This window comes from Pseudophryne corroboree, chromosome 9 (assembly GCF_028390025.1).
Source record: "Pseudophryne corroboree isolate aPseCor3 chromosome 9, aPseCor3.hap2, whole genome shotgun sequence".
Lineage (NCBI taxonomy): Eukaryota > Metazoa > Chordata > Amphibia > Anura > Myobatrachidae > Pseudophryne > Pseudophryne corroboree.
Window position 1 is genome coordinate 476,625,373 of NC_086452.1, and position 26,432 is coordinate 476,651,804.

At 48.0% G+C, this 26,432-nt stretch overlaps 1 protein-coding gene across 5 annotated transcripts in view; it reads left to right on the plus strand.

Moving 5' to 3' along the window:
* Positions 1–26,432, plus strand: part of LOC134958672 (RNA-binding protein 6-like) — a 196,996-nt gene that overhangs the window by 100,294 nt on the left and 70,270 nt on the right. For 4 of the 5 annotated variants that reach the window (XM_063941409.1, XM_063941411.1, XM_063941410.1 and 1 more), the window contains exons 11-15: positions 14,576–14,673; positions 14,876–14,924; positions 19,423–19,520; positions 19,725–19,773; positions 25,661–25,712. In XM_063941409.1, coding sequence (XP_063797479.1) covers positions 14,576–14,673; positions 14,876–14,924; positions 19,423–19,520; positions 19,725–19,773; positions 25,661–25,712 — 346 coding nt within the window. The remainder of the gene's footprint in view (positions 1–14,575; positions 14,674–14,875; positions 14,925–19,422; positions 19,521–19,724; positions 19,774–25,660; positions 25,713–26,432) is intronic. The other variant, XM_063941412.1, reaches the window with a different exon arrangement.

A 26,432-nucleotide genomic window follows, 5' to 3' on the forward strand; every position in this document is an offset into this window, starting at 1 on the left:
GAAGCAATGGGCTAGTAGAAGGCCAACTTCCAAGCCTGAACAGAAGCCATCAGCCTGAGGATACGGGCCTCCGCCTGGACGATTCCAGGGTTGTGGGCCGACTCCTTCAGTTTGTACACATATGGCAAAAGTCGACGACAGATGCTTGGGTGCAGAAGGTGGTATCTCTCGGTTATGGTTTCCCCTTCAGGAGGCAGCCTCCTCAAAGGTTTTTTTGCACCAGCCCGTCTCGTATAGAGTCGAAGGCAACGCCCTGCAAGAAGCAGTTCAGAAATTGCTTCAGTCTGGTGTAAGTATCCCAGAACCCCCGTTGCAACAGGGACAGAGTTTTTACTCCAATCTATTTTTGATTCAGAAGCCAAATGGGTCATTCCAACCAATTCTCAATCTCAAAATGTTAAACAAATACATTTGGATTCCAAGGTTCCACATGGAAACATTACGCTCCATAGTTTCGGCCATGGAACTGGGAGATTACATGGTATCTCTGAATATACAGGATGCTTACCTACATGTGCCTATAGCACGGTCTCATCAATGTTACCTCATGTTTGCCATCCTCCAGCAACATTTTCAATTCCAAGCTTTGCCCTTCGGGCTAGCAACAGCACCCAGGGTATTTTACCAAAATTATAGTGGTTATGGCAGCTTATCTCCGCAAGCAGGGGATAAGAATATTTCCATGTCTCGACGACCTTTTTAATCCTAGCACATTCGCAGGAATTAGTTTTGAGCCATCTTCAACAGACAGTAGTTTGTCGTCTCTGAATCCGTCACAACGGATGGTTCATTTGGGGGCCATATTGGACTCGGGTCTACAGAGAATTTTCTTGCCAGAGAAAAAGATATCCAAGGTCAAGTCATGACTCAGAAGTCGTTGCACACTCAATGTCAGTCCATGCAGCAATGCGACTGTTGGGTCTGATGGTGTCAACCTTCGACATGGTGGAATATGCACAATTCCACTCCAGACCCCTCTACAGCACCTTATTCTGACCAAATGGAACGGAAATCATCAGGCCATAAAAAAACAGATGATGATAAAGATTCCAGTAAACGTAAGAAGGTCTCTAGCTTGGTGGCTACAGAGGGACCGTTTAAACAAGGGGAGAACCTTTTGGATAAAGGAATGGCAAGTCCTGACAACAGATGCCAGTCTTCAAGGCTGGGGAGCGGTGCTCGAAAGCCTTTGGTTCCAGGGAAAATGGACCATAAGGGAAAGTCGCCTGCCAATAAATCTGTTAGAAATCAGGGCCATATATATGGCTCTAGTTCAGGTAAAGGACAGTCTGCAAGGAAGACCAGTCCAGATCCGCTCAGACAATGCAACAGCAGTAGCGTACCTCAATCATCAGGGAGGAACTCACAGCAAAAGACTGATGGAGGAAGTAACTCACATATTATGTGGGCAGAGCTCCATCTTCCAGCATTGTCAACAGTGTTTGTTCCAGGAGTGCTGAACTGGGAAGGGGACTTTCTCAGTCGACACACCATCCAGGAAACCGAATGGGCATTAGACCCAGAAGTGTTTCAGACTCTAGTAAACAGATGGGGTCTGCCAGAGAGAGATCTCATGGCGTCTCGTTTAAACAACAAGGTTCCAATGTACGGATCAAGAACAAAGGATCCCGGAGCGATCCTTGTAAACACACTGTCAGTGAATTGGAGATTTCATCTGGCATATCTGTTTCCTCCAATCTCCCTGTTACCCAGGGTAGTGAGAGAAATAAAGCAAGCAAAGGGAGCCATAATGCTAATAGCTCCAGCTTGGCCAAGAAGGCATTGGTACACAGATCTACTAAGGATGTCCGTGGAAGCACCAGTACTGCTCCCTCAACGTCCAGATCTGCTAATGAAGGGTCCTTGTTATCACAGCCATCTGGATCGTCTGTCTTTGACGGCGTGGCTGTTGAAACCTCTATCCTAGAAGCTAGAGGATTTTCAAAACAAGTAATTCAAACTATGCTTAGAGCAAGAAAGCCTTCTTCAGCTCGTATTTATCATTGAATATGGCAATATTCATTGGTGTAGTGAAAAAAGTTTGAATCCAAGATCTTTTAAAGTATCCAGGATTTTGGATTTTCTTGAAGCAGGATTGGATAAGGGGTTGAAAACTAGCTTCCTTGAGAGTTCAAGTATCGGCATTAACTGTATGGTTTCAGAGAAAGATTGCCGACTTACAGGATGTGCTTACTTTCTTTCAGGGAGTTGTACACATTCAACCTCCATTTGTTCCTCCTGCAGCTCCCTGGGATTTGAATCTGGTTCTTAAAATCCTTCAGGGACCTCCGTTTGAACCACTTAAGAGAGCAAATCTTAAATGGTTGACAGCTAAAGTGCTCTTTCTACTGGCAATGGCGTCAGCTAGAAGAGTGTCAGATTTAGGAGCACTGTCGTGTAAGTCTCCTTTTCTAATATTTTTTCCAGATAAAGCAGTTATCAGAACTAGATCTGGTTATCTTCCGAAGGTGGTTTCAAAGTTTCACCTTAACGAGGAGATTGTAGTCCCAGCTTTTCAGGTATCGGGACTTTCTGTGGGAGAAGCGTCACTGGACGTGGTCCGGGCATTAAGAATCTACTTAGATCGTACTAGTGCCATCAGAAAAAACAGATTCTCTCTTCATCCTCTACGGATTTCATAGAAAAGGATGGCCTGCTAGTAAACAGACGCTGGCAAGATGGCTCCGAATGGTAATTTCAGAAGCTTATTCTTGTGCTGATCTCCCTACTCCGGCTAATGTCTCTGCTCACTCTACACGTAAGGTAGGTCCTTCATGGGCAGCACAACATGGTCGACAGCAAAAAGGTCGACACACCTTAGTGCGACGCCAATTGGTCGACACGCCTTAGGTCGACATGGACAAAAGGTCGACAGGAACAAGGTCGACATGGAAAAAGGTCGACATGAGTTTTTTAATGTTTTTTTTGGTGTCGTTTTCTTCGTAGAGTGACCGGGAACCCCAATTAGTGCACCGCGTCCCCTCGCATGGCTCGCTTCGCTCGCCATGCTTCGGGCATGGTGCCTTCGCTTCGCTCGGCACAGATTACCGTTCCAATCGTAGTCCACGTGGATCGTTAAGTATGAAAAGGTTCCAAAAAAGAAAAAAATCCTGAAAAGCTCATGTCGACCTTTTTCCATGTCGACCTTTTTCCATGTCGACCTTTTTCCACGTCGACCTTTTTCCACGTCGACCTTTTTCCACGTCGACCTTTTTCCACGTCGACCTTTTTCCACGTCGACCTTTTTCCACGTCGACCTTGTTCCACGTCGACCTTGTTCCACGTCGACCTTGTTCCACGTCGACCTTGTTCCACGTCGACCTTGTTCCACGTCGACCTTGTTCCACGTCGACCTTGTTCCACGTCGACCTTGTTCCACGTCGACCTTGTTCCACGTCGACCTTGTTCCATGTCGACCTTGTTCCATGTCGACCTTGTTCCATGTCGACCTTGTTCCATGTCGACCTTGTTCCATGTCGACCTTGTTCCATGTCGACCTTGTTCCATGTCGACCTTGTTCCATGTCGACCTTGTTCCATGTCGACCTTGTTCCATGTCGACCTTTTGTCCATGTCGACCTAAGGTGTCAACCAATTGGCGTCGACCTGGAGTCCGGATACCGATACTTTTGCCTCTCATGACGCTGAATTCGGGCGAAAGGTTCTCCTGGCTAATCAGGAGCGTCCCCACCACTAAAACTGGCTTTGGGAATCCCAATGTTATCCTGTGGACCCAGCCAGAGAAAAATACGTTATGGTAAGAATTTACCGTTGATAACGTGATTTCTCTTATGTCCACAGGTATCCACAGGGGTCCCACCCTGACGCACCTGATTAGAGGATCTTTACAATCACTAAACCTCTTGCATGGAAGGGTGTGCATGTGTTTTCTTATCGCCTGAATAGGTTTCTACCTGATGCTCCTACCTAAATCGCTGTGGAAAGAACTGATTTGACTGAGTCAGTGGGCGGGATTATATGGAGAAGCCCCGATGCATCCTGGGAGGCCAGAAAGCTCGTGACAGTGTTGGTGCCATTTCCGCTGTCGCTCTGGCATATCCCAATGTTATCCTGTGGACATAAGAGAAATCACATTATCAACGGTAAGTTCTTACCATAACGTATATTTCTTTAGTGGGGTACACTGGTATTCCACAGGGAATAACATTGGGGTGTAGAGTTGGATCTTGATCCGAGGCACCAACAGGCTAAAGCTTTGACTGTTCCCAGGATGCCTTGCACCGCCTCCTCTATAACCCCGCCTCCGTGCACAGGAGCGCAGTTTGTAAGTTGGTGCCTGCAGTGCAGGCGGGTAACGGGGAGGGCTGCGCTATAGGCAGCCCTAAGAAGAGCTTTTTTGAAGAAAGAAGACTTCAAGTGCCGCAGCACAAGCACTACATGCTATATGTCACACTGACGTATCGTGCTGCGGCTCCCTCACCTCCCCCCAGCGGCGCTGTATACACCCGCACCTTGGTTGCCGGGTACTTACAGCGGAGGGCTCCGGCTTCGTCAGGCACATACCCGCCGCTGCTCTCCAGGATCGCGTGGCCACAAGTCCAGGGAGGAGGTAAGAGGGTCCCCCAGGCAGGACCAGCCGAAATCGCGATGCGGTCCCTGGAGACGGATCGCTACGCTGGTGTCGACACTGTTACCGGGCAGGGACCCCACTATATCCACCAGGGCAAGGGGCACAGGTCGGATTTGCTAAAATCCATTTGGTATAGGCCCCGCAGTACATGGTGGTGAAGTCCAGCAAGGGGATAAGGCTCTGACCTGTAGCCCCTCCCCCAGCCCCATTTACTGCAAATGTTCCCGTGCTGGAGCTGCATCTCTCTCTCTCTCTCTCTCTCTCTCTCTCTCTCTCTCTCTCTCTCTCTCTCTCTCTCTCTCTCTCTCTCTCTCTCTCTCTCTCTCTCTCTCTCTCTCTCCTCTGATCTACAGGACACTTAAGTATTCTACATATCGTTTAGGCAGTGTTATGCGCCCTACACACTGGGCGATAACACTGGAAGATATGAACGAACTCGTTCATTAATAAACGAGATAATGTTCATATCTGTCAGTGTGGAGGCACCAGCGATGAACGATGCGTGGCCCCGTGCTCTTTCATCGCTGGTGCCCCGTCTGCTGTGCATGCAGGCCAATATGGACGAGTGTCCATATTGGCCTGCACTTCTACGGAGCCGGGTGACGGGGGGGGAAGAAACTTCACTCCCCCCCGTCACTGCCCCCCAAACCCCCCCCCCGTCGCCCATCTGCCGTGTCGGCGGTCGGGCAGCTCGGCGGCATATCGCCATGTCTGTAGGGCCCATTAGTTAAGAACAAGTGCATTACTACAGGGATATTTAGTACAAGTACCCTGTGATATACATCCAGTATTACTGTGCATTGTTATATCTATATACATACATAGCTTTACGTAGTATTACTAGTCCAGTGCAGTCTTATTGTTGTGTGTAATAATTTCTGCATTGTACATGTGAGTGTGTGTGCCTATAGCTGCTATGTGGTTCCTATTCCATGTATCTCACACACAATGCGATCCCTATATTCTGTACCCTGATGGGGCTAGGGTGTGTGTGTATGTGTGTGTGTGTATATGTATGTATGTATGTATGTATATATATATATATATATATATATATATATATATATATATATATATATATATATATATATATATTATATGTGTGTATGTATATTAGTTTGTTTTTGTTTTTTTACTATATTTAGTGTTTCACAGGATATACTACATTGGTATTTTTCTCTCTGTATCTCGGTCACCATATACCACTTAAATCTTCTGTTTGCGTGCTGCATCCGCGGTCGCACTCCACAGGGGGTTTCTGTCAGGTACTGTCTGGCTATATTGTACTGTTACGCTCTAGGGCTACGTTTACATATAATGTCTGCTACTAAGGGCGTGAAATCCGTGGCGGGGCCTGCGTCAAGCAGTGCTGACGCCGATGATTTTTTTGAGGAAAATACTCCAGCTGAGGGTCCAAGTACCGGGGCTTATATATCCCTCAGTCAGCCTATAGCACTGGTGACTCACCAAAAACCACCTTGGTCTGCTTTTTCTAATCTGCTCACTACGCTAGTAACGAGCCTTACGTCCCTTGTGGGACCTCCTGTGCTATTACAGCCACATATTGTCCCTGCAGTTAATCCGCCATGGGCAGATACTCTGTCTTCTCCGTTACAGCAACTAAATCGGTCTTTGGTTAAAGAAAAATCTAACCCTCGCCCCCCTAAGACCAAACGGTCATCTAAGCGGGCTATTACCTCCTCACAATCCACACGTTACGGACACTTCATCAGATGAAGATGGCGTGTACACTGACCCCTCAGACACTGATGCAGATGCTTCTGATGGGGAATCTGTTTCACAGGTGGATGTTCCTGGCCTCTTGGAGGCTATCAGGCTGATTCTTCAGATTGAGGATGAATCCATACCTCCGGATACGTCTAAGAAACCTGATAAATTCAAATGTCAGAAGGTCACTAAATTAGTTTTACCACAATCTGATCTTTTAGGTGACATACGTCGGGAATCCTGGGAGTTTACAGGAAATAAATTCTCCCTCTCTAAAAAGATGCTAGCTCGTTATCCCCTCTCTGCAGAGTTAAGTAAGAATTGGGAAACACCGCCACCAGTGGACTCGCATGTCGCTCGTCTGGTGGTGTCTTCTACTCTGCCTGTCACTACCGTCACCTCTCTGAACCGACGGATAAGCGTGTGGAGGGTTGCTAGAAGTCTATTAACACTCTCGCAGGTGCTGTGCACAGACCCACTATAGCGGCTTCTTGGGCTGCAAAGGCTATTGAAGCCTGGGTTCAAGAAGTTGAAGCGGAGCTAACGTCTAATTTTTCTGGTAATGCCAGACTGTCTCTTTAATATATTATCACAGCCTCTCATTATATTCAGGAGGCGGCCTCGGATGCCGGTGTCCCGGCGGCCAAGGTGTCGATTACGTCCATTCTAGCTTGCCGGATTCTGTGGGTGAGGTCCTGGTCTGTGGATCTGGACTCTAAAAAGACCTTGGAGGTTATCCCTTTTAAGGGAGACATCCTTTTTGGGGAAGATTTGAACAAGGTTGTTGCTGACTTAGCGTCTGCTATAACGGCTTGTCTGCCGAATACTGATTCTTCCGCTCCGAAGGCTAAAAGTACTACTTTTTGTTCCTTTTGACCTCCAGGTAAAGCAAAGGGTCAGGCGTACCCAAAACAGGCACGCACTTCCAAAATCTCTAAGCCCAAACCTAAATGCTCATGGGATCCCAGGGTGGGAGGCTGACTTCTACAATTCGCCCAGGTGTGGTTAAAGACCACATCAGACGCTTAGGTAAGGTAAGTCGTCACTGACGGATACGCCATCTCTTTCAGGAACTGTCCCCCTCGCCAGTTTTGCTTGACAAACATCCCTTCGGATCCGGTAAAAGCAAAAAAACTCCATTTGGTGGTACAATCCCTTCTAGACACAGGAGTGATAGTGCCGGTGCCTCTGTCTCAGAGAGTCGAGGGGTACTATTCAACGTTGTTCCTAGTTCCAAAACTGAATGGATCCTCCCGGCCCATTCTCAACCTTAAGTCTTTGAACAAATTTGTGAAGGTTTCCAAGTTCCATATGGAAACTTTTCATTCTATCGTTCTGGCCTTGGAGCCCATGGACTATATGGTATCCCTGGACATACAGGATGCTTACCTACATATCTCTATTGCCATTTCGCATCAGCAATACCTGCTGTTTGCTCTTGGCAACCTACATTATCAATTCCAGGCCTTGCCTTTTGGCCTGACCACGGCTCCGCTAGTCTTCAAGGTCATGGCGGTTATGACGGCCCCACTACGCCGTCAGGGTAACAGGATCCTACTGTATTTGGCCGATTTGTTGATCCTGGCGAACTCCCCAGAGGTTCTCCTCGGTCATCTGGAACGGACGGTGCGATTCCTGCAAGCCCACGGGTGGCTCATCAACTGGAAGAAATCCTCCCTGGTCCCTGCTCAGAGCATTGTGCACCTGGGGGCATTGTTGGACACACTCAACCAATGGTTGTTCTTGTCTCCAGAGAAGGTTCTGAAGCTTCAGGACAGGATAAGATGCTTTCTTTCTCTACCGCGAGTGTCAATACACTTGGCGATGCAAGTACTAGGCCTCATGGTGTCGGCTTTCGACATGGTAGAGTATGCTCCGTTTCACTCTCTCCCTCTGCAGAAGCTAATCCTTGCCAAGTGGAACGGCCTACCTCACCGGGTCAGATCTCGCATGTTATCCTTGACTCCGGAAGTTCGTCGGTCACTGACCTGGTGGCTATAGGATCAACAATTGAGCAGGGTCGTCCCTTCTGGATCTCTAACTGGGTCCTTCTGACGACGGATGCCAGTCTGCGCGGTTGTGGCGTGGTGTTGGAGCAACACTCTTCAGGGTCGTGAACCTGGGAGGAATCTCTCCTCCCGATAAATATTCTGGAGTTGCGGGCAGTGTTCAGTGCTCTGAAACATGCTCTGCCTCTGGTACAGAACAGGACTGTTCAAGTACAGTCGGACAATGCCACCACGGTGGCGTACATAAATCATCAAGGCGGCACTCGAAGCCTCATGGCAATGATGGAAGTGTCAAAGATTCTTCAATGGGCGGAACACCATCTGCCAGCCATATCAGCAGTGTTCATTCCGGGGGTCCTCAACTGGGAAGCGGACTTCCTCAGTCATCAGGACGTACACGCCGGAGAGTGGGGCCTTCATCCAGAAGTATTTCAACTCCTAGTGGACAAGTGGGGCCTATCAGATGTAGACAAAAACCAGAGAAAATAAACAGCGCTAACACTAGTAAATTATACAATTATTGCTATAGACAACGTGGTAATCTAAAAAGACATCATTTATTAAAATTGTGATATTAATAAAAGTAACTGGCTATCAAGCCTTCACTGTGTTCAGACAGTCAGAAACAACATATACATGTGCATCACTATTAAGCAACATAAAAAATTCTTTCCGTGCAACTATAAAATATTGTCCTCCTTTTTAGGTCCGATATCAGGGACTTTTTGTACAGTTCTGTGACCCACAGTCCATTTATAGATACAATTATGGTCATGGACCAACAGCCAAGGTCCCAAACGTTTATGATATTTACCGGTCCCAAGGTATTTGTGAAGGGAAGAATCCTGCTCGCGTTGATCCTTTTTCATGCAAAGTTAAACCGACATGGCATTGGCTTTCAGCGCATATAATGGATTCCCTTTAACCTTTGCTTGGACCAGATGTGACCCGGATCATCCGATTGGTAACAAGCACCTTTGAAAAAGCTGTCCAAGGACAGCGAAATGCGTCAGGCCTGCCCCTCCTTGGTCTAAGGGACTCTGTGGACTCTCACCTACTTGTTACCAATCGGATGATCCGGGTCACATCTGGTCCAGGCTTCAAAGGTTAAAGGTAATCCATTATATGCGCTGAAAGCCAATGCCAGCTCGGTGTAACTTCGCATGAAAAGGATCAACGCGAGCAGGATTCTTCCCTTCACAAATACCTTGGGACCGGTAAATATCATAAAAGTTAGGTACCTCGGCTGTTGGTCCGTGACCATAATTGTATCTATAAATGGACTGTGGGTCACAGAACTGTACAAAAAGTCCCTAATATCTGACCTAAAAAGGAGGACAATATTTTATAGTTGCACGGAAATAATTTTTTATGTTGCTTAATAGTGATGCATATGTAAATGTTGTTTCTGACTGTCTGAATACAGTGAAGGCTTGATAGCCAGTTACTTTTATTAATATCACAATTTTAATAAATGATGTCTTTTTAGATGACCACGTTGTCTATAGCAATAATTGTATAATTTACTAGTGTTAGCGCTGTTTTTCTCTGGTTTTTGTGTATTTATCTAATGTGTGGAGAGTGACTATATCCATTAAAACAGCTGCTAGGAAAGCCAACTCGGAGTAGTGCCTGTTTGCATATATCTTGGTATATCTTTTTCTTTCCTATCAGATGTAGACCTGATGGCGTCTCAACACAATCACAATGTTCCGGTCTTCAGAGAAAGGACAAGGGATCCTCAAGCAGCGCTCGTGGACGCACTGGCAATTACATGGAACTTTCGGCTGCCGTATGTGTTCCCTCCGGTGTCACTCCTGCCCAGGGTAATACGGAAGTTCAAACAAGAAGGAGGAATCCTACTTCTACTCGCTGCAGCGTGGCCCAGACGGCATTGGTTCTCAGACCTACAGGGTCTCTCGATAGAGCGTCCTCTTCTACTTCCACAACGCCCAGACCCCCTTGTTCAGGGCTGCTGTGTCTACCAGGATTTGGCCCGACTGGCTTTGACGATTATGATATACAGGATGATGTGGATCCCATAAAGTAGGGACTTCACCCCTACACAGGGTATTGAACCCCTCATTTTGGCTATAAGGGATGTGCTAAAGCTCCCCCCTGGAGGACGCTACTAATCAGCAGTCATTTTTCCTCCCACAAGACAGTCACATTTCCTGATTCCAAGGAATTAGATTATTTATTTAAATTAGCCTGGAAAAATCCAGATAAAAAAATATCAGGTGTCAAAACGGTTTTTGCATACCTCTCCCTTTGCCCCTGAAGGCAGAAAGTTCTGGGAAGAATCTCCAGCTGTAGACGTCTGTCTCTCGCCTCTCAAAAAAGGCAGTACTCCCTGCTCCGGGGTCCGTTACGGTAAAGGACCTGGGGGATAGGAAAATTGAGGCCACACTGAAATCTATCTACACTGCGGCAGGTATAATTCAAAGACCGGTCATTGCAGGTTGCTGGATGACACATGCGATTCATTCCTGGGCTACTGAAATTCAGGAGGGTCTCTCGGGTGATATGACCCTGGTTACTACAGTAACTTTCCTTAAACACATTCAGGACACGGAAAGAGTCCTCTGTGACTCCCTGAAAAATTGGCAATATTAATGCTAGGACCACTGCTATGGCCGTATCTGCACGCAGAGCCATATGGTTGTCAGTGGATTGCAGACGCTGACTCCAAATGCAGTGTGGAATCTCTTCCTTTTACAGGTGAATGGCTCTTCGGAGGTGAATTGGACGCATGGATCTCCAAAGTCATGGCTGGGAAATCCACGTTTCTTCCCTTGGGGGCTCCACCTGCTAGACGTACCTACCCGGGACCGTCTGCTCAGTCCTTTTCGGTCCAACAGATTTCGATCTAGGGCCAGAGGTGCCTCCAATGCAGCTAGAGGCACCAGAGGTAAACCTAAGAAAAGCAGCCGTTGCCGGCTCTCTGGAACAAAGCACCAGTTCATTTTCCGCAAAAACTTCAGGATGACTGTACCTACCCACCCCGAGAGGGTTACAAGCTGGAGTTCGACGGTGCTCCTCCCCAACGACTTTTCAAATCAAGCTTACTAGCTTTGGAAAATAATGCGTGTTACGCTGCTACTGGCCATCACAAAGTTGGTCCAGTCCACCTGCATCAACAAGGACAAGGTTACTACTCCAGCCTGTTCGTAGTACCAAAACCAGACTGGTTTGTGAGACCCATTTTGAATCTGAAGTCCTTGAATCCTTACCTGAAGGTTTTCAAATTCAAGATAGAATCTTTAAGAGCGGTGATCGCAGGCGTGGAACAGGAATTCCTAGTGTCCCTGGATGTCAAGGACGCCTATCTCCATATCCCAATTTGGCCTCCTCATCACTACCGGTTCCAGGCGTTACCCTTCGGCCTGTCTTCAGCTCCGAGGGTGTTCACGAAGGTGATGGTGGAAATGATGTTTCATCTCCGAGTCCATGGTGTCAACGTAGTCCCTTACCTGGACGATCTCCTGATAAAAGCGAGTTCCAGGGAGCTTCTACTGCTCCATATAGATCGCAGTATCTAACTTCTGTCTCACCACGGGTGGATCCTCAATCTGCAGAAGGCCCACCTGGAGCCGTCTCAGCGACTCCTGTTTCTGGGTATGCTACTGGATACTGTGGAACAGAAAGTGTTCCCTCCAGAGGACAAAGCGAAAAAACTCCATGAAATGGTTCGCGTGGTTCTCCGACCTGCTCGAGTATCAGTTAATTTTTGCATAAAATTGTTGGGAAAGATGGTGGCCTCGTACGAGGCGATACAGTATGGAAGGTTCCATGCCAGATCCTTCCAGTTGCACATTCTGAACAAGTGGTCCGGTTCACATCTCCAGATGCAGCGGATGATTCAGCTCACTCAGGCCAGGAATTCTCTCTCCTGTGGTGGCTACAGTCTTCCAATCTACTGGAAGGTTGACTCTTCGGAATTCAGGATTGGGTACTCCTCACGACGGATGCGAGCCTGAGAGGATGGGGAACTTGCACCCAGTGGGCGCAGTTGCAGGGCAGGTGGTCCGCCAAAGAGGCCGTACTTCCGATCAACATACTGGAACTTCGGGCTATCTACAATGCTCTGATTCAGGCCTCCCCTCTGCTCCGGGATCTGGCAATCCAGGTTCAGTCGGACAACGCCACGGCTGTGGCATACATCAATCAACAAGGAGGGACCAAAAGCAGGGCCTGCATGAGAGAAATGTCAAGAATACTCCTCTGGGCAGAAAGAAATGCAATAGCACTGTCCGCAATCTTCATTCCGGGAGCGGACAACTGGGAAGTGGACTTCCTGAGTCATCACCATCTCCACCCGGGCGAGTGGGGCCTACACCCTCTGGTGTTTCCACAGATAATCGACAGGTGGGGATGCCCACAAACCGATGATGGCGTCTCGGCTCAACAAACCACTTTGCTGCTACTTCTCACGATCTAGGGATCCGCAGGCGAGCGCAGTGGATGCACTAACATCGCCTTGGCCTTACCAATCGGTATACCTGTTTCCTCCGATTCCGTTGATCCCAAAAGTGCTGAAGTGGATCAGGCATCAGGGTGTGCAAGCAATCTTGATTGCTCCGGATTGGCCCAGGAGGGTGTGGTACGCGGCTCTTCCAGCCATGTCCGTAGAAGACCCTTGGCCTCTGCCACTAAGAAAGGATCTTCCTCCGCAAGGACTGTTCGTCTACCTGGACTTACGGCGGCTTCGTTTGATGACATGGAAGTTGAGCAGAGCATCCTAGCTCACAAAGGTCTTTCCAAAAAGGGCATTGCCACTATGGTACAAGCCAGAAAACCTGTGACGTCAAAACACTCATATATCTGGCGGAGATATGTCTCTTGGTACGAGGAACGCACATCCATCTGCAGAGTTCCACTTGGGAAGATTCCTTAGTTTCCTGCGGGCTGGAGTGGATAAAGGCTTACGTCTGGGATCCATTAAGGTTCAGATTTCGATCTTCTTCCAAAAGAAGTTGGCTATACTGCCGGAAGTTCAGACCTTCTTGCAAGGGGGTACTTCACATTCAACCTCCGTTTGTGCCGCCTACAGGATTTGGATGTGGTGTTACGATTTCTACAGTCCTACTGGTTTGAACCACTGATGACGGTGGAAGACAGTGATGTTACTGGCCCTGGCTTCTGCTAGATGTGTCTCAGAATTGGGGGCCTTATCGTGTAAAAGTCCGTACTTGGTCTTTCACGAGAACAGAGCGTAGCGCACGACCAGACAGCAGTTCCTGCCGAAGGTGGTCTCTGCGTTTCACATGAATCAACCTATTGTGATTCCGTCTAGTTCTGGCACTTCTGCTCCTCTGGAGGCATTGGATACGGTGCGAGCCTTGAAAATCTATGTCAAGAGGTTGGCTCGGATCAGAAAGACTGATTCCTTGTTTGTGCTATATAATTCGCACGAAAAAAGGGTTGCCCTGCTCCAAAGCAGTACATTGCTCGTTGGCTTCGACTTACTATCCAACAGGCCTATGTGTCTGCAGCCTTACCTGTTCCACAGTCTCTGAAAGTCCACTCTACTAGATCGGTGGGGTCTTCCTGGGCGGCTGCCCGTGGAGTCTCAGCTCTGCAATTGTCCCGAGCTGCTACCTGGTCGGGGAAGAACACCTTTGTGAAGTTCTACAAGTTTGATACCCTAGCCAAAGTGGATACCCAGTTTGGGCAGGCGTTGCTGCAGGCATCTCCACACGTTCCCGCCCGTTCTGGAAGCTTTGGGACATCCCCATCGTACTAATGTGTCCCCAATATCCCTTATGGATGCTAGAGAAAATAGGATTTTAAATACCTACCGGTAAATCCTTTTCTCGTAGTCCATAAGGGATATTGGGCGCCCGCCTCTGTGCGGTGACTTTCTGCAGGTTCTCTGTTAGGTGTTACCTGTTCAGCTGTTGCTGTTTCTGTTGCCAGCTATTGCTGTCCCGGTTATGTGCTGGTGTGTAAATCTCACCACACTTACTGTTATGTTCCTTCTCTCAAGTAGGTAATTCTCCTTCGTGCACTGTTTTACCTATAACTGCCTGTGGGAGGGGGCATAGAGGGGAGGAGCCAGCACACCCAGTTGAAGAAATTTAAAGTGCGCTGGCTCCTTTGGACCCCGTCTATCCCCATCGTACTAACGTGTCCCCAATATCCCTTATGGACTCCGAGAAAAGGATTGACCGGATTGTTTTCAAAAACCTATTTGTATTCTTAGTAACAAGCTAATCGCCTCTAACAAATTCATTTCTTCACACCAGGAGGCGACACGGCTTACAGTGCAGATGCGTGAGCTGAAACCACCACTCAAAATAGATGGGAAGCCAATAAACATGGATCTGTCACACGGGCGGAGATGGTACGCGCTGGACACTATCTGTTGTATGTTTTTGGCGATAAAGTAGATGTCAGATCTGAACAGATTGATACGCTGGGCGTACGCGTACAGGGGAACCATGAACATTTCTTGCATTCCATATTGTAGTATGTGGCATCATTGCGTCCAACAATATTATATAGTTAATTCTAGATCTAAGATCTTATCTTCTGCTTCCCCATAGTTACGATCAGCCAAAGGCTCAGAAAGGTGCTAAAGCGGCTCCAAGAAAGGTGAGTAGAATGTATGATGGATATATAGATAGAAAAGGGAGATGGAGATAAAGATATACATAGACGGATATATGTAGATATACTGTAAATGTATATATAATATTGTGATAAAGAGGAGGGTTATTCCATGGTAACAAACGTTACATTTTGAAATATTTTTTTTTTTTGAGCATGTCTTGAATATTTTGTGCATAGTAAATGTTTGTGTGGTACATGATATGCTTTCATTTTGATGCAAGATGATATACAGGATGATGTGGATCCCATAAAGTAGGGACTCCACCCCTACACAGGGTATTGAACCCCTCATTTTGGCTATAAGGGATGTGCTTAAAGCTCCCTCTGGAGGACACTACTAATCAGCAGTCGTTTTTCCTCCCACAAGACAGTCACATTTCCTGATTCCAAGAAATTAGATTATTTATTTAATTTAGCCTGGATAAATCCAGATAAAAAAAAATATCAGGTGTCAAAACGGTTTTTGCATACCTTTCCCTTTGCCCCTGAAGGCAGAAAGTTCTGGGAAGAATCTCCAGCTGTAGACGTCTGTCTCTCGCCTCTCAAAAAAGGCAGTACTCCCTGCTCCGGGGTCCGTTAAGGTAAAGGACCTGGGGGATAGGAAAATTGAGGCCACACTGAAATCTATCTACACTGCGGCAGGTATAATTCAAAGACCGGTCATTGCAGGTTGCTGGATGACACATGCGATTCATTCCTGGGCTACTGAAATTCAGGAGGGTCTCTCGAGTGATATGACCCTGGTTACTACAGTAACTTTCCTTAAACACATTCAGGACACGGAAAGAGTCCTCTGTGACTCCCTGAAAAATTGGCAATATTAATGCTAGGACCACTGCTATGGCCATATCTGCACGCAGAGCCATATGGTTGTGTCAGTGGATTGCAGACGCTGACTCCAAACGCAGTGTGGAATCTCTTCCTTTTACAGGTGAATGGCTCTTCGGAGGTGAATTGGACGCATGGATCTCCAAAGTTATGGCTGGGAAATCCACGTTTCTTCCCTTGGGGGCTCCGCCTGCTAGACGTACCTACCCGGGACCGTCTGCTCAGTCCTTTCGGTCCAACAGATTTCGATCTAGGGCCAGAGGTGCCTCCAATGCAGCTAGAGGCACCAGAGGTAAACCTAAGAAACCAACCGTTGCCGGCTCTCTGGAACAGAGCACCAGTTCATTTTCCGCAAAAACTTCAGGATAACTGAACCCACCCACCCCGAGAGGGTTACAAGCTGGAGTTCGACGGTGCTCCTCCCCAACGACTTTTCAAATCAAGCTTACCAGCTTTGGAAAATAATGCGTGTTACGCTGCTACTGGCTATCACAAAGTTGGTCCAGACCCAGGTCATTGTTCCAGTGCACCTGCATCAACAAGGACAAGGTTACTACTCCAGCCTGTTCGTAGTACCAAAACCAGACTGGTTTGTGAGACCCATTTTGAATCTGAAGTCCTTGAATCCTTACCTGAAGGTTTTTAAATTCAAGATAGAATCTTTAAGAGCGGTGATCGCAGGCGTGGAACAGGAATTCCTAGTGTCCCTGGATGTCGAGGACGCCTATCTCCATATCCCAATTTGGTACCTAATCACTACTGGTTCCAGGCGTTACCCTTCGGCCTGTCTTCAGCACCGAGGGTGTTCACGAAGGTGATGGTGGAAATGATGTTTCGTCTCCGAGTCCAGGGTGTCAACGTAGTCCCTTACCTGGACGATCTCCTGATAAAAGCGAGTTCCAGGGAACTTCTACTGCTCCATATAGATCGCACTATCCAACTTCTGTCTCACCACGGATGGATCCTCAATCTGCAGAAGGCCCACCTGGAGCCGTCTCGGCGACTCCTGTTTCTGGGTATGCTACTGGATACTGTGGAACAGAAAGTGTTCCTCCCAGAGGACAAAGCGAAAAAACTCCATGAAATGGTTCGCGTGGTTCTCCGACCTGCTCGAGTATCAGTTCATTTTTGCATAAAATTGTTTGTAAAGATGGTGGCCTCGTACGAGGCGATACAGTATGGAAGGTTCCATGCCAGACCCTTCCAGTTGCACATTCTGAACAAGTGGTCCTGTTCACATCTCCAGATGCAGCGGATGATTCAGCGGTCACCCCAGGCCAGGAATTTTCTCTCCTGTGGTGGCTAGTCTTCCAATCTACTGGAAGGTTGACGCTTCAGAATTCAGGATTGGGTACTCCTCCTCACGACGGATGCGAGCCTGAGAGGATGGGGAACTGTCACCCAGGGGGCGCAGTTGCAGGGCAGGTGGTCCGCCAAAGAGGCCTTACTTCCGATCAACATACTGGAACTTCGGACTATCTACAATGCTCTGATTCAGGCCTCCCCTCTGCTCCGGGATCTGGCAATCCAGGTTCAGTCGGACAACGCCACGGCTGTGGCATACATCAATCAACAAGGAGGGACCAAAAGCAGGGCCTGCATGAGAGAAATGTCAAGAATACTCCTCTGGGCAGAAAGAAATGCAATAGCACTGTCCGTAATCTTCATTCCGGGAGTGGACAACTGGGAAGTGGACTTCCTGAGTCGTCACGATCACCACCCGGGCAAGTGGGGCATACACCCTCTGGTGTTTCAACAGATCAACAGGTGGGGATGCCCACAAACCGATGATGGCGTCTCAGCTCAACAAACCACTTTGCTGCTACTTCTCGCGAACTAGGGATCCGCAGGCGAGCGCAGTGGATGCACTTGACATCGCCTTGGCCTTACCAATCGGTATACCTGTTTCCTCCGATTCCGTTAATCCCAAAAGTGCTGAAGTGGATCAGGCATCAGGGTGTGCAAGCAATCTTGATTGCTCCGGATTGGCCCAGGAGGGTGTGGTACGCGGCTCTTCCGGACATGTCCGTAGAAGACCCTTGGCCTCTGCCACTAAGAAAGGATCTTCCTCCGCAAGGACTGTTCGTCTACCCGGACTTACGGCGGCTTCGTTTGATGACATGGAAGTTGAGCGGAGCATCCTAGCTCACAAAGGTCTTTCCAAAAAGGGCATTGCCACTATGGTGCAAGCCAGAAAACCTGTGACGTCAAAACACTCATATATCTGGCGGAGATATGTCTCTTGGTACGAGGACGCACATATCCATCTGCAGAATTCCACTTGGGAAGATTCCTTTCGTTTCCTGCAGGCTGGAGTGGATAAAGGCTTACGTCTGGGATTCATTAAGGTCCAGATTTCAGCTTTCGATCTTCTTCCAAAAGAAGTTGGCTATACTGCCGGAAGTTCAGACCTTCTTGCAAGGGGGTACTTCACATTCAACCTCCGTTTGTGCCTCCTACGGGATTGGATGTGGTGTTACGATCTCTACAGTCCTGGTTTGAACCACTGATGACGGTGGAAGACAGTGATGTTACTGGCCCTGGCTTCTGCTAGGCGTGTCTCAGAATTGGGGGCCTTATTGTGTAAAAGTCCGTAATTGGTCTTTCATGAGAACAGAGCGGAGCGCACGACCAGACAGCAGTTCCTGCCGAAGGTGGTCTCTGCGTTTCACATGAATCAACCTATTGTGATTCTGTCTAGTTCTGGCACTTCTGCTCCTCCGGAGGCATTGGATACGGTGCGAGCCTTGAAAATCTATGTCAAGAGGATGGCTCGGATCAGAAAGACTGATTCCTTGTTTGTGCTATATGATTCGCTGAAAAAAGGGTTGCCCTGCTCCAAAGCAGTACATTGCTCGTTGGCTTCGACTTACTATCCAACAGGCCTATGTGTCTGCAGCCTTACCTGTTCCACAGTCTCTGAAAGTCCACTCTACTAGATCGGTGGGGTCTTCCTGGGCGGCTGCCCGTGGAGTCTCAGCTCTGCAACTGTCCCGAGCTGCTACCTGGTCGGGGAAGAACACCTTTGTGAAGTTCTACAAGTTTGATACCCTAGCCAAAGTGGATACCCAGTTTGGGCAGGTGGTGCTGCAGGTGTCTCCACACGTTCCCGCCCGTTCTGGAAGCTTTGGGACATCCCCATCGTACTAAAATGTCCCCAATATCCCTTATGCATGCTAGAGAAAATGGGATATTAAATACCTACCGGTAAATCCTTTTCTCGTAGTCCATAAGGGATATTGGGTGCCTGCCTCTGTGCGGTGACTTTCTGCAGGTTCTCTGTTAGGTGTTACCTGTTCAGCTGTTGCTGTTTCTGTTGCCAGCTGTTGCTGGCCCGGTTATGTGCTGGTGTGTAAATCTCACCACACTTACTGTTATGTTCCTTCTCTCAAGTAGGTAATTCTCCTTCGTGCACTGTTTTACCTATAACTGCCTGTGGGAGGGGGCATAGAGGGGAGGAGCCAGCACACCCAGTTGAAGAAATTTAAAGTGCGCTGGCTCCTTTGGACCCCGTCTATCCCCATCGTACTAACGTGTCCTCAATATCCCTTATGGACTCCGAGAAAAGGATTGACCGGATTGTATTCAAAAACCTATTTGTATTCTTAGTAACAAGCTAATCGCCTCTAACAAATTCAATTCTTCACACCAGGAGGCGACACGGCTTACAGCGCAGATGCGTGAGCGGAAAACACCACTCAAAATAGATGGGAAGCCAATAAACGTGCATCTGGCACTCGGGCGGAGACGGTACGTGCTGGACACTATCTGTTGTATGTTTTTGGCGATAAAGTAGATGTGTCCGATCTGAACAGATTGATACGCTGGGCGTACGCGTACAGGGGAACCATGAACATTTCTTGCATTCCATATTGTAGTATGTGGCATCATTGCGTCCAACAATATTATATAGTAAATTCTAGATCTAAGATCTTATCTTCTGCTTCCCCATAGGGACGATCAGCCAAAGGCTCAGAAAGGTGCTAAAGCGGCTCCAAGAAAGGTGAGTAGAATGTATGATGGATATATAGATATAAAAGGGAGATGGAGATAGATATACATAGACTGATATATGTAGATATACTGTAAATGTATATATAATATTGTGATAAAGAGGAGGGTTATTCCATGGTAACAAACGTTACATTTTGAAATATATTTCATGTGAAATATATATTTTCTCTGACGTCCTAGTGGATGCTGGGACTCCGTCAGGACCATGGGGAATAGCGGCTCCGCAGGAGACAGGGCACAAAATTTAAAAGTTTGGCCACTAGGTGGTGTGTACTGGCTCCTCCCCCTATGACCCTCCTCCAAGCCTCAGTTAGGTTTTTGTGCCCGTCCGAGCAGGGTGCAATCTAGGTGGCTCTCCTAAAGAGCTGCTTAGAAAAAGTTTGTTAGGTTTTTTATTTTCAGTGAGTCCTGCTGGCAACAGGCTCACTGCAACGAGGGACCTAGGGGAGAAGAAGTGAACTCACCTGCGTGCAGGATGGATTTGCTTCTTAGGCTACTGGACACTAGCTCCAGAGGGACGATCACAGGTACAGCCTGGATGGGTCACCGGAGCCGCGCCGCCGACCCCCTTGCAGATGCCGAATAGAGAAGAGGTCCAGAAACCGGCGGCAGAAGACGTCTCAGTCTTCATGAGGTAGCGCACAGCACTGCCTGTGCGCTATTGCTCTCCGCACACTTCACACCAGCGGTCACTGAGGGTGCAGGGCGCTGGGGGGGGCGCCCTGGGCAGCAATGTAATATACCTATTCTGGCTAAAATATATCACATATAGCCCCTGGGGCTATATGGATGTATTTAACCCCTGCCAGGTTCCAAAAAAACCGGGAGAAGAAGCCCGCCGAAAAGGGGGCGGGGCCTATTCTCCTCAGCACACAGCGCCATTTTCCTGCCCAGCTCCGCTGCGAGGAAGGCTCCCAGGACTCTCCCCTGCACTGCACTACAGAAACAGGGTAAAAACAGAGAGGGGGGGCACTTATTGGCGATATTTATAATATTTGAGCTGCTATAAAGAGAACACACTTATTAAGGTTGTCCCTATATATATTTATAGCGCTTGGGTGTGTGCTGGCAAACTCTCCCTCTGTCTCCCCAAAGGGCTAGTGGGGTCCTGTCTTCTATCAGAGCATTCCCTGTGTGTCTGCTGTGTCGGTACGTGTGTGTCGACATGTATGAGGACGATGTTGACGTGGAGGCGGAGCAATTGCCTGTAATGATGTCACCCCCTAGGGAGTCGACACCAGAATGGATGGCTTTGTTTATGGAATTACGGGATAGTGTCAGCACGCTACAAAAGTCGGTTGACGACATGAGACAGCCGGCAAACCAGTTAGTACCTGTCCAGGCGTCTCAGACACCGTCAGGGGCTGTAAAACGCCCTTTACCTCAGTCGGTCGACACAGACCCAGACACTGACACTGAATCCAGTGTCGACGGTGAAGAAACAAACGTATTTTCCAGTAGGGCCACACGTTATATGATCACGGCAATGAAGGAGGCTTTGCATATCTCTGATACTGCAAGTACCACAAAAAGGGGTATTATGTGGGGTGTGAAAAAACTACCAATAGTTTTTCCTGAATCAGAGGAACTGAATGAAGTGTGTGATGAAGCGTGGGTTACCCCAGATAGAAAACTGCTAATTTCAAAGAAGTTATTGGCATTATACCCTTTCCCGCCAGAGGTTAGGGCGCGCTGGGAAACACCTCCTAGGGTGGATAAGGCGCTCACACGCTTATCAAAGCAAGTGGCGTTACCGTCTCCTGATACGGCCGCCCTCAAGGATCCAGCTGATAGGAGGCTGGAGAATACATTAAAAAGTATATACACACATACGGGTGTTATACTGAGACCAGCAATCGCCTCAGCCTGGATGTGCAGTGCTGGCGTGGCTTGGTCGGAGTCACTGTCTGAAAATATTGATACCCTGGATAGGGACAGTATTTTACTGACTATAGAGCAGTTAAAGGATGCATTTCTTTATATGCGAGATGCTCGGAGAGATATTTGCACTCTGGCATCAAGAGTAAGTGCGATGTCCATATCTGCCAGAAGAAGTTTATGGACGCGCCAGTGGTCAGGTGATGCGGATTCCAAACGACATATGGAAGTATTGCCGTATAAGGGGGAGGAATTATTTGGGGTCGGTCTATCGGATCTGGTGGCCACGGCAACGGCCGGAAAATCCACCTTTTTACCCCAGGTCACCTCCCAGCAGAAAAAGCCGCAGGCTTTTCAGCCGCAGTCCTTTCGTTCCTATAAGAAGACTCAGGGGCGGTGGGGGGTCGCCTCAAACATTTCAGCGCACAGTGGGCTCACTCGCAGGTGGACCCCTGGATCCTGCAGGTAGTATCTCAGGGTTACAGGTTGGAATTCGAGAAGTCCCCTCCTCGCCGTTTCCTAAAGTCTGCTTTGCCAACGTCTCCCTCCGACAGGGCGACGGTATTGGAGGCCATTCACAAGCTGTATTCTCAGCAGGTGATAGTCAAGGTACTCCTCCTACAACAGGGACAGGGGTATTACTCCACGCTATTTGTGGTACCGAAGCCGGACAACTCGGTAAGACCGAGTCTAAATCTAAAATCTCTGAACCTGTACATACAAAAATTCAAGTTCAAGATGGAGTCACTCAGAGCAGTGATAGCGAATCTGGAAGAAGGGGATTTTATGGTGTCCTTGGACATCAAGGATGCTTACCTTCATGTTCCAATTTGTCCTTCACACCAAGGGTACCTCAGGTTCGTGGTCCAAAACTGTCATTATCAGTTTCAGACGCTGCCGTTTGGATTGTCCACGGCACCCCGGGTCTTTACCAAGGTAATGGCCGAAATGATGATCCTTCTTCGAAGAGAAGGCGTCTTAATTATCCCTTACTTGGACGATCTCCTGATAAGGGCAAGATCCAGAGAACAGCTGGAGGTCGGAGTAGCACTAACCCAAGTAGTGCTCCAACAACACGGGTGGATTCTGAATTTTCCAAAATCCCAACTGATCCCGACGACACGTCTGTTGTTCCTAGGGATGATTCTGGACACTGTTCAGAAAAAGGTATTTCTTCCGGAGGAGAAAGCCAGGGAGTTATCCGATCTAATCAGGAACCTCCTAAAACCAGGAAAAGTATCTGTGCATCAATGCACAAGAGTCCTGGGAAAAATGGTAGCTTCTTACGAAGCGATTCCATTCGGCAGATTCCATGCACAAACTTTTCAGTGGGATCTGCTGGACAAATGGTCCGGATCGCATCTGCAGATGCATCAGCGGATAAAATTGTCCACAAGGACAAGAGTGTCTCTGCTATGGTGGTTGCAGAGTGCTCATCTGTTAGAGGGCCGCAGATTCGGCATACAGAACTGGGTCCTAGTGACCACGGATGCCAGCCTGAGAGGCTGGGGAGCGGTCACACAGGGAAGAAACTTCCAGGGCGTGTGGTCAAGCCTGGAGACGTCTCTTCACATAAATATACTGGAGCTAAGAGCAATCTACAATGCTCTAAGCCTGGCAAAACCTCTGCTTCAGGGTCAGCCGGTGTTGATTCAGTCGGACAACATCACGGCAGTCGCCCACGTAAACAGACAGGGCAGCACAAGAAGCAGGAGGGCAATGGCAGAAGCTGCAAGGATTCTCCGCTGGGCAGAAAATCATGTGTTAGCACTGTCAGCTGTGTTCATCCCGGGAGTGGACAACTGGGAAGCAGACTTCCTCAGCAGACACGATCTGCACCCGGGAGAGTGGGGACTTCATCCAGAAGTCTTCCACATGATTGTGGTCCATTGGGAAAGACCAATGGTGGACATGATGGCGTCCCGCCTCAACAAAAAACTGGACAGGTATTGCGCCAGGTCAAGAGACCCTCAGGCAATAGCTGTAGACGCTCTGGTAACACCATGGGTGTACCAGTCAGTGTATGTGTTTCCTCCTCTGCCTCTCATACCAAAAGTACTGAGAATTATACGGCAAAGGGGAGTAAGAACGATACTCGTGGCTCCGGATTGGCCAAGAAGAACTTGGTACCCGGAACTTCAGGAGATGCTCACGGAAGATCCGTGGCCTCTACCTCTAAGACGGGACCTGCTTCAGCAGGGACCGTGTCTATTCCAAGACTTACCGCGGCTGCGTTTGACGGCATGGCGGTTGAACGCCGAATCCTAAGGGAAAAAGGCATTCCGGAAGAGGTCATCCCTACCCTGGTAAAAGCCAGGAAGGAGGTGACTGCACAACATTATCACCGCATTTGGAGAAAATATGTTGCGTGGTGTGAGGCCAGGAAGGCCCCGACGGAGGAATTTCAACTGGGTCGATTCCTACATTTCCTGCAAACAGGATTGTCTATGGGCCTCAAATTAGGGTCCATTAAGGTTCAAATTTCGGCCCTGTCGATTTTCTTCCAGAAAGAATTGGCTTCAGTTCCTGAAGTCCAGACTTTTGTAAAAGGAGTACTACATATACAGCCCCCGGTTGTGCCCCCAGTGGCACCGTGGGATCTTAATGTAGTTTTGGATTTTCTCAAATCCCATTGGTTTGAGCCACTCAAATCGGTGGATTTGAAATATCTTACATGGAAAGTAACCATGCTACTGGCCCTGGCTTCAGCCAGGAGAGTGTCAGAATTGGCGGCTTTATCGTATAAAAGCCCATATCTGATTTTCCATTCGGACAGGGCAGAACTGCGGACGCGTCCTCACTTTCTGCCTAAGGTGGTTTCAGCGTTTCACCTGAACCAGCCTATTGTGGTGCCTGCGGCTACTAGCGATTTGGAGGATTCCAAGTTGCTGGACGTTGTCAGAGCATTGAAAATATATATTTCAAGGACGGCTGGAGTCAGAAAATCTGACTCGCTGTTTATACTGTATGCACCCAACAAGCTGGGTGCTCCTGCTTCTACGCAGACGATTGCTCGTTGGATTTGTAGCACAATTCAACTTGCACATTCTGTGGCAGGCCTGCCACAGCCTAAATCTGTCAAGGCCCATTCCACAAGGAAGGTGGGCTCATCTTGGGCGGCTGCCCGAGGGGTCTCGGCATTACAACTCTGCCGAGCAGCTACGTGGTCAGGGGAGAACACGTTTGTAAAATTCTACAAATTTGATACCCTGGCTAAGGAGGACCTGGAGTTCTCTCATTCGGTGCTGCAGAGTCATCCGCACTCTCCCGCCCGTTTGGGAGCTTTGGTATAATCCCCATGGTCCTGACGGAGTCCCAGCATCCACTAGGACGTCAGAGAAAATAAGATTTTACTTACCGATAAATCTATTTCTCGTAGTCCGTAGTGGATGCTGGGCGCCCATCCCAAGTGCGGATTGTCTGCAATACTTGTGCATAGTTATTGTTACAAAAAAATCGGGTTGTTATTGTTGTGAGCCGTCTGTTCAGAGGCTCCTACGTTTGTCATACTGTTAACTGGGTTCAGATCACAAGTTGTACGGTGTGGCTGGTATGAGTCTTACCCGGGATTCAAAATCCTTCCTTATTGTGTACGCTCGTCCGGGCACAGTATCCTAACTGAGGCTTGGAGGAGGGTCATAGGGGGAGGAGCCAGTACACACCACCTAGTGGTCAAACTTTTAAATTTTGTGCCCTGTCTCCTGCGGAGCCGCTATTCCCCATGGTCCTGACGGAGTCCCAGCATCCACTACGGACTACGAGAAATAGATTTATCGGTAAGTAAAATCTTATTTTTTTGAGCATGTGTATTTTGAATATTTTGTGCATAGTAAATGTTTGTGTGGTACAGGATATGCTTTCATTTTGATGCAAAGCTTGACATGAAAACTGATAACAAACGTTACATAAAAAACCATTTTCATGGAATGACCCAGGAGTTGTGTTTATCACTCAATCCAACCCCCAACCTGTATTGTGTTCCATGTTTCTGCTCACAGGGCCGGAGGCACAGAGGACCACGCAGAAAAGGCCCTGGAAATAAAGGAAAGGGTAAGAAGTGGGGAATATGTGCCGTCCATAGCGTATATACTTATATACTATATGTAACTATAGCCAGACGTGATCCCACAGTGTAATACAGGCTTTCCTATCATTGCCACCATTCCTCTTCGCTTCCAACAGAACACATTTTTGGAAACTTTAGCTTAAGACAGACCCAGGGGCTGATTGCCAACTTTTAGCACTAGAGGGCAAGTGCAATCAGGTGGCCCTGGTCTTTCTACCAGCACATAGCAATGGTAAAAACACACTGGTAGGGGTGGTTTGTGTAATGTGGTTGTGGCTTAATGTGACTATGTCACAGAGCAGATACAACACCCACCAGCCCATTCTGACAAAACCGTATCGGTGTCAGTGACCTTTATACAGTCTAGAGTGCCCAGTTTCATGATTGCTATACAATACACAGCGCATTCTAGTGACCTATATACAACACAGGGCGCATTTTAGTGACCTACTGTATATACAACACAGGGAGCATTCTAGTGACCTACTGTATAATACAACACAGGGAGCATTCTAGTGACCTATTGTATATACAATACAGGGAGCATTCTAATGACATATATACAATACCGGTAACTTTCTAGTGACCTATATACAATACAGGGAGCATTCTAGTGACCTATATACAATACAGGGAGTATTCTAGTGACCTATATACAATACAGGGAGCATTCTAGTGACCTATATAAAATACAGGGAGTATTC